The sequence below is a fragment of the Miscanthus floridulus genome, chromosome 8 (assembly GCF_019320115.1).
Source record: "Miscanthus floridulus cultivar M001 chromosome 8, ASM1932011v1, whole genome shotgun sequence".
In the NCBI taxonomy this organism is placed as follows: domain Eukaryota; kingdom Viridiplantae; phylum Streptophyta; class Magnoliopsida; order Poales; family Poaceae; genus Miscanthus; species Miscanthus floridulus.
In genome coordinates, this window is record NC_089587.1 from 1,389,257 (window position 1) to 1,398,129 (window position 8,873).

Here is an 8,873-nt window from a genome sequence, read left to right on the forward strand (position 1 = left end):
ATGGTCTTGATAACATATGAATGCTGATAGTAGACACTTGATCCTAAACAAAGCACAATTCCAATATTCGAATCTCCTGGTATGTCTTTGTCCTTGTGCGCCAAGTTTTTTTCCTTCCTGCGCAGAAAGGGGAAAAAATTGCAATGAGATTTAGTGCTGAATTAGGCAGCAAGAGTGCAATTGTACAGAGAATTTTCATGCCTACCCACTCTAAGATCTTCAATTTGGTTAGTTCGCCAAAGAATGGATGGTATAACTTTTATTCGAGATTTCCTGTGACACGGAATTGAATAAGTTGTATGGCTATATGGAAACATAATCTATACCAATATGTAGAAAATGAGAACTATTCCTGCTGCATCGCCTATAAAACAGACATTGCTGAAGCTGTAGAGCTCCTTGTTGATGGGATGGCTGCAAGAGCCGACAATTTGGTATTTTCGTTGAGGGTGGACTGTAATTTCTAACTTTGATATGCTTCACGATATCTGATTCAAAACCTTCCAGATATCTAATTCTCTATTGGGGCCAAACCCCTAGCTAAATCTGCTAGGCCCTCCTGGAGTCTCTCTCTCCCCTCTTTTCTTCTCCCTTTGTTTCCAAACTTTTCTTACCTTCCATTAGTGAGTTCGAGCGTCCAGCCAGGCAGCCAGCAACAATCAGATGCAGCCAAGCAATTCGAAATTCACAAACTGGGGCTGTTGGAGTGGTTATAAATTCACGATAACTGGGGCAGTTGGAGTGGTTAATGGATCACACACAATCTCCAAAAACAACGGACAGTCATACAACTCGAAACAAACACAAGCGAGACACCCTCCAGGGATTACTTGCATGACTCACGCAGTAACCAGATAGTACAAGGTACTATAGTACAGTTGGCAAAAAATAAATATGCAAACTTAAAGAGAAAACAAAAGGTTGAAGGATAAGAAAACACCTGTGGATCCAGACCACAAGTGCTCTTCTTATCCTGCAGAGTCAAAAAATCATCCTCAAATAGATAGTGCATGTTCCATGCAATAGTTTCCCGTGTCCAGGAGCCTATGGAATGCCAGCTATGCCGCAAACTCTAGTGATATATAATCTCTGCTTGCCAAAGGTATACATGACGGAAACCTACTCTCCCTCCCAGCCAAATCACATGAAGTCGTACTCGTCCGGATCATCATAGCCACCACCCCGTCCGGGGATGAAGTCATCGTCTCCTTTCTCGATGTGGAGTTGCTTCTTTTTCGCTCCTGCCAAAGAATTCCATTCAGTATCAACACCAGTGATCATGATGATTACTAGATCTGGCTACAAAACATGAACACCTAGAGGTTCCTTGACAGTTGAAGCTCATTACCTTGTTTCTTTTTGCCTGCTGCAACCTCTTTCTCAGCCTTGATCTTCTCGTTAGCAATTGCTGTCACGGAGGAAGATATTTCTTTCGCGTCCGCACCTTTCAGCGATGTCATGGAAAGTCTCATGACATTCTTAAGGAGAGCCATGTAGTGAAAGCTTTTCTGCAAATGCAAACATGAAACCAACAAGATCAGATATATCCTGCCGAAAAAGGGTGCAAAACCCGAGACATGCAGCTTTTACAATGTTATTAACATACCTCATAGGGGCGTAGTTTATTTGCAATAAGCTCCGCGTATTCCACAAAGTCACTCTCAGACTTCGGGATAAAAGTATCTAGTGACTTTTGTTCACCGTCTTTCTTTGCAAAAAGTTCTGTGGTTGACTTGAAGTCAGCTTCTTCCACAAGCCTGTAGCAAATAAACATTGTAACCATGCAAAAACCAGAGCTTCTTCCACCAGCAGCATCACATGGTTAAATTTGGATGCAAAGTACCAAAAATAACAGGCCATAAAAGCTCCATATACCTTTGTTGGCGAATTTTCTCTGAAGTGGGACTAAGAGGGGGCTCATCTGGTTCTTCAGCACTTGTTGATGCTTGCTGTTTTCCCTTTTTAGCAGGAGCCTTAGTGCTAGGTTTCACCGCGGCCTTTTCCACAGGCGCTGGCTTTGGTTTCTACAGGATGCAGTAAAACAAAATGACAGACAGCATTCAATCAATGACAATTCAATATTATTAACTTATATAAGTGGTTGGCATCCACAAACAATCATGCAACTGATAGTATGATGCTCATTGTTTTGCAAATCAACACCAGAAATAATCACAATGGCTTACAATCACTGAATAACATTTCTTTGGATGTTTATTTTTTAATGAGAAACAACATTTTACTGGGAAATTACATTGCATAATTCAAGCCCTTGAGGATAACTGTTTGAGCTATTCAACTACTCATATAATCAGCTAATTGAATGTTAGTATGCAAACAGAATGGTAGTGAACGAGAAATCACACCTACACTGCAAAGATGAAAGCATATAGAACCGAGCATATGCATCAAATATCTCCAAACAATTATTTTCCAACAACTAAGCAGTGGAAAAATAATAATTATTGACTAATGTTATCAGCATGCAGGCAATCGTTCTTATAACTGTCGCAACTACATAAAGATAGAATTGTGATGTAAATAAAGAAGAGTGAATTTACTATTGCCTACATTAACAAAGAACCAAAGTTAAATAAAAGGATTTGTGTGATGCATCTATTAACAAATCATATATTTTCATTTACCTCCTCCTCCTCCTCTTCTTCCCATGATTCTTTAACATCATCTTCTTCAACATCTTCATCAGCCCACTGATTTTTAAGTGGCTCGACTTTCACAACAGGAGCAACTGGCTGGAAATCTTCAGAATCTGAAATGCAGTGTCAATTAGTTTCCATAACACACTAACAATGCGTATGAAAGTGCCCTAATAAACCAACATTAGAACATGATACCTAAATTTAATAAACCAACATAATTGCGCAAAGCAACCCTTGGGAGTTTGTTACTGTATACTCGCTTCCTCTAAAAGCTAGGTTGAATAAGGACATTGCAAAATTAATCAGGCATGAAAAGGCGCCTAACACAGCAGTCAGCAGGAGCCTATAAGCGGTAATTACTTTAGATATCATGTTAATCCAATCAGAGCACTTGTCAAAAATACAGGCAAAGACTTTGGGAAAAGGATTACTGATTCACAATGGAGATCACTTTAACTAGCAGGAACAGATGCCAGAATCTTTAGCGTTGGACACGGAACATCAAAAAAACTGTTATTCCATGACGCTATTCTTAGTTGAAAAGCTAAATTAGACCTATACAAGAGATGCATATGACTAGATATATCCATGTCACTATGTCAGTACTACACACAAAACATCCCAAACCCATGACCATTTGCCTAAAACGGAACGGATATCACCGCAGCTCACAAACAAATCCTAGAAACCATAATCCCAAAAACTAAGCCCAAGCAACCAGACCTAAACGGGATAAGCCTGACGAAATATCGCGCGTGCCTAGGGTCCGTGGACTCCCTACTCTAGATTCGGAACCCGCAGTGGGACGGTGCGAGGCGAGGGACCCATCACGAACGGCGCATCAGAACACCGAACTACTCGCATCGGGGAAGCACCGGCGCACAGATCGGGGAGTCGAAAGAGAGGGAGAGGGAGAAGGAGGCGCTCACCCCAGTCCTCCATCGTGGCTCCTGACGGTCTCGAGATCCGATCGCTTCGTCGGTGTCGGCGGCAGCGACGGCGGCGGCGGGGCGCCCGGTACGCGGAGGGCCGGCGGTGGCTAGGGTTTCCGCGGCCCTGGCGGCCGCGGCGGCGGGGGCGCGGGAGGGGAGGGCGGAAGCTTCTCGAGGGTTGTGGAACGGGGAGGGGAACCGAACGGATGAGTCGAGTCGAGTCGCGCGCTCTGCTGTGCTCTGTGCCGGCTCTGTGCTTTGGCTTTGCTCTGTCCCCTTCTGATGAGAATTCTGATCGCCCATTGGACGGCCACGATCTGCCATGATATAGGCCTTCGCACACGAAGGCGAGGCGGAAACGAACAACTTTTTTTCCCTCTTCTTTCTTATAAAAAAGTTTGGTAGAGTGTCGTTGCGTTGTTATGGAATACCTAACAATTTATATTTAAAAACATATAGATCGCACAATAAGATAATAATACTGTTAAATTAAATATCAATGTTAAAGTGATATTTAATCAAAAAATAAAGTTTATGGATTTAACATAGTCACGGAGTACGTGGCATCGAGGCTCACAAGCTCTAAAGCTTCCAGAGATTGGGTCGAATCCAACCTAGAGCCTCGGAACCTTGCATCTTTTTTTGGACGGGCTTCACTTCGGATGCGCCAGTAGCAATATCAACGATCTCCCGTCGATGGACCAGTCGTATGGATCCCCATACTGTCGGATGCCGTGAGAAGGGGTACCCTAAGCAAGACCCAAAAAACGACCGCGTAGACTTCGTAAAGATCGAAACCAGCTAAACACCGCTGGCCTCGGCCGGTTCTCCGACTCGCCCGAGGCCCCCTCACCGCTGGCCTCGGCCGATTCTCCGACTCGCCCGAGGCCCCCTCACCACTGACCTCGAGCGACTCCCCGCCGAAGGCCTCGGCCAGGCCACAGACCCTCCGTCTCGCGCGAGGCGGGCTCGGCAGCACTCCGCTGCCTCTTCCTTCTCCCGTCCCTCTGACAAAACGTCGTGTCGCATTAACTCAGCCAACTGCTGCCCCTGACATCGACCGCACGCTCGGCACAGTACAGCAGAGTGGCCAACGGGACAGGAAGCAGGACGGGGCAGGGGTTACCCGCCACTGTGCTAACCACTATACACATGGCTGACGCCCATGCCTCACTGAGCCGCCAACTCCTGCTCCAAGGACAACGCAGCATGGGGAGCCACGTCTGGGCTACTGTGGCCTCGGAATCAGTACCCAGGTCCAATAACTCCCCCAAGGCCTCGGCAGTTTGCTTCAGGGGCTCGGCAGCCTGAGGATCCATGTCCGCCGGGCCCCCCACGATGGCTCGGCCTCGGCGTCTGCAGGGCCGCTGCTCCCTACGACGTCATTGCACGGTGACCAGCACGTCGCCCGCCATGTCCTGCATCAAGCTATACTGGAGCCCCACGACGCACAAGATCGAGTATAACCGGCGTGTCACTTCTGCACGACAAGGACAGGGCCACTCCATCGACCATACCACGACAGTGGCCGGCTACAGGGCTCGGACACACAACCCCATTTACAGAAGCGCTATGTAGCAATCTATGTACGGTCCCAGGTCTTCCTTAGAGTATAAAAGGGAGGCACCGGGGCCATTTCTAGGGGCGACCAAAAGAGGAGGAACACACCGATAGAACTTGACACTTCCACTACGCTGCTTGAGAACAACGCCTCAAGCAGCCCGCACCACCCTCACCGAGACCTGGGGCTAGCCCCCTCTCTCACCTAGCTTGTAACCCCCTACTACGAGCACTCCGGTGCAAGGAATACAAGATCAATCTCTCAGACTGGACGTAGGGCCTCGATTGCCTGAACCAGTATAAACCTTGTGTCTCTTTGCATCACCATCCGGGATTAGGGGCACGCAGCACAAACTCACTCGTTGGTTGAGGGACCCCCGGTTCCAAAACGCCGACAGTTGGCGCGCCAGGTAGGGGCACTGCGTGTCGGCTTCATCATCCTAGCAAGTTCCGGATGGCAGACCCCGTACGACCATTGCATCTCGGCACCATAGTTTGGTTCGGAAGCCTAGAGTTCATGTCTCTAGGGCATGAGTACGACATGGTGCTCCTCGCCCCTCGAGCCCCACCGTCCGACGATGAAGTCACGCCCCGGCAGCCCAGGCGCAGGCGGCGCCCGGGCAGCCGCTCTCGCCATGCTCGCCAGGCACGACGCGAGCAAGGCCACCCCGACGCTATGCGAACCCAGGGCGGCACGCCACTCCCCGCCGATACCCTACGACCAGCTGTTGGTACGGGGTCCCTGGCTGGGGACCTGTCTGGCCTGAGCATGGACGAAGGAAAATCGCCGGCGGCTTGCGGCGATACCCAGCCGTCTGGCTCCGCTCCACCACTCCCTGGAGAGCCGACCCCGGCGGGGCAGAATATGGAGACGGCACCATCGCCATCCCCCTTTGGATTGAGAAATGCCGCCGCCTCTTACGCCTACGCTTACGCTGCCACTCACGAGCACCCCTCGGAACGCCGCCAGCGCTTCGCTCTCGACCTGAGCATTCGCTCCGACTCCTCGGACGAGGATGAGGCATGGCCCAGGGTGGATTTCTCTAAACTCCACAACCCTGGGGCTTTGCGCCAATTCTTGGCTGCAAGCGACTACTGCCTCGGCTACTCCGACTCCGACGACGAAGGGACTTACGATCCATCTCGTGAGTGCTTCCACGTCGGGCTCGGGATGCCAAGGGTGGGCGAAGAGGACGAGAGGACAGGCAACCATTCCCCGCCCCGGGCAGGGGCGGGCGACGCCACACCTCCACGTCTCGAACCCCCGGCAGCACGGAACGAGAATCCCGTTCGCGGGGGACATCGATGCCCAGACCTGGAGCAGCTCCGCGAGCTTCAAGCCAAGGTCGAACAAGACCGACTCCTTCTGCAACAGCTTCGGGACACTCTTGAGCAGGAGCAGCAAGGGCGTGGTGAGGGCGAAGGAGCCCGAGGGAGGGCCCGCGACGTCCATCACCGCATCAACGACAACGAGGGGGGAGAGACACTCCCAATCTTTAATCGCGCTAGCCAGAATGTCGCAGCGGCTGCGATGCTGGTCCAAGCGATGCCCGAGCCCTCCACCACCGAGGGGCGACGGGTCCGCGGAGAGCTTCGTGACCTCCTCGAGACCGCAGCGGTGCAGCAGGCCGAAAGTTCTGCCTCCCGCCGGCGTGGAGGCACTTCGGAGTGGCCCGCAGCGCAACCTCGCCAGGGCCAGGATGCCTCGGTCCGCCCCGAGGCCGCTCGCGCGCCGACGGTCAACAGGGCCCCCTCGATACGCGATCGGCCTAGAGACCAACGCGAGGCACGGGGCGACCACGAAGTAGTTGGCAGGCGACGGCGCCACGACAACGGAGCCGCCCGGGGCTACCACCCACACCGAGGCGGTCGCTACGACAGCGGTGAGGACCGCAGTGCTTCCCCTGAGCCGCCAGGCCCTCGGGTCTTCAGCAGGGCCATCCGCGCGGCTCCTTTCCCCGCCCGGTTCCGACAGCCGGCCAATCTCGCGAAGTACAGCGGCGAGACCAACCCGGAGCTCTGGCTCGCCGATTACCGCCTGGCCTGCCAGCTAGGCGGCGCGGACGATGACCTGCTCATCATCCGCAATCTCCCTCTGCTCTTGTCGGACTCGGCACGAGCCTGGCTCGAGCATCTCCCTCCCTCGCAAATCCACGACTGGCGCGACTTGGTTAGGATCTTCGTCGGGAACTTCCAGGGCACTTACGTGCGCCCTGGGAATTCTTGGGATCTTAAGAGCTGCCGCCACGAGTCTCTCCGAGACTTCATCCGGTGCTTCTCCAAACAGTGCACCGAGCTACCCAGCGTCGGCGACTCGAAAATCGTCCAGGCTTTCCTCTCCGGCACCACTTGTCGGGACTTGGTCCGAGAGTTAGGACGCAACGTCCCGCGCTCTGCTACCGCGCTCCTCGACATCGCTACCAGCTTCGCCTCAGGGGAAGAGGCTGTCGGAGCCATCTTCCCCGACGCCGATTCCAAGGGTAAGCGGAGGGAAGAGGCCCCCGTGGCCTCAGCCTCCCACCTCCCTAAGAAAAAGAAGAAGGGTCGCCCAGGGAAGCAGGAGGTCCTCGAGGCCATCCATGTCGCCACAACAGATCGCAGGAATCCCTGAGGCCCCCGTGGCCCCGGGCTATTCGACGACATGCTGAAGAAGCCCTGCCCTTACCATCAAGGTCCGGTGAAGCATGCTCTCGAGGATTGCACCATGCTGCGGCGCTACTACGCCAGGCTCGGGCTCCCCGACGACGACGCCAAGCAGAAGGGCGCCGGCGGTCGGAACGAGGACAAGGACGACGGGTTCCCCGAGGTATGCAACGCTTTCATGATCTTCGGTGGGCCCTCGGCATGCCTTACGGCGCGGCAGCGCAAGAGGGAACACCGAGAAGTCTTCTCGGTCAAGGTGGCCACCCCCCAGTACCTCGACTGGTCCCAAGAGGCGATCACCTTCGATCGAGGTGACCACCCCGACCGTATTCCGAATCCCGGGCAGTACCCGCTGGTCGTCGACCCGATCATCGGCAACACCCGACTCTCCAAGGTGTTGATGGACGGAGGCAGCGGCCTCAACATCCTCTACGCCAACACCCTGGAGCTCTTGGAGATCGACCGGTCGAAGCTACGAGGCGACGTTGCACCCTTCCACGGCATCGTGCCGGGGAGGCGCACGCAACCCCTCGGGCGCATCGACCTTCCCGTCTGCTTCGGCACCCCTTCCAACTACCGCAAGGAAGTCCTCACCTTCGAAGTAGTCGGGTTCGGGGGAGCCTACCACGCCATCCTGGGGCGACCATGCTACGCCAAGTTCATGGCAGTGCCCAACTATACCTATCTCAAGCTCAAGATGCCAGGCCCTAATGGTGTCATCACAATCGAATCCACATACGAACATGCATACGACTACGACGTCGAGTGCATCGAGTACGCCGAGGCTCTTGCGGAGGCTGAGACCCTCATCGCCCACCTAGACCAGCTCAGTGGCGAGGTGCCTGACTCCAAGCGTCGCGCAGGGGCATTCGAGCCTGCCGAAACCATCAAGCCCATCCCAGTCGACCCCGCATGCCCCGACGACCGGGCGCTGAAGATCAGCGCCACCCTCGACATCAAATAGGAAGCCATGCTCGTCGACTTTCTCTGTGCGAACGCCGACATTTTCGCATGGAGTCCCTCGGACATGCCGGGCATACCGAGGGAAGTCGCCGAGCACGCCCTGGACATCCGGGCT

General features: G+C 53.4%; 1 protein-coding gene across 1 annotated transcript; it reads right to left on the reverse strand.

Moving 5' to 3' along the window:
• Positions 1-989: 989 nt before the first annotated feature.
• LOC136470846 (uncharacterized) lies at positions 990-3,862 on the reverse strand. Its single transcript, XM_066468586.1, has 6 exons — positions 3,590-3,862; positions 2,646-2,770; positions 1,876-2,024; positions 1,607-1,757; positions 1,349-1,508; positions 990-1,241 (listed from the first exon to the last, which is right to left on the reverse strand). The coding sequence occupies exons 1-6, from the start codon at positions 3,600-3,602 to the stop codon at positions 1,141-1,143; spliced, it is 699 nt and encodes a 232-aa protein (XP_066324683.1). The 5' UTR covers positions 3,603-3,862; the 3' UTR covers positions 990-1,140.
• Positions 3,863-8,873: the final 5,011 nt, after the last annotated feature.

Excerpts from the sequence above, each read along its gene's own strand:
- LOC136470846 (XM_066468586.1), bottom strand. Across the intron at positions 2,025-2,645 it reads AAGAAGAGGAGGAGGAGGAG|AAACCAAAGCCAGCGCCTGT; the intron begins GTAAATGAAAAT and ends TGCATCCTGTAG. Across the intron at positions 1,242-1,348 it reads AGCAGGCAAAAAGAAACAAG|GAGCGAAAAAGAAGCAACTC; the intron begins GTAATGAGCTTC and ends ATTCTTTGGCAG.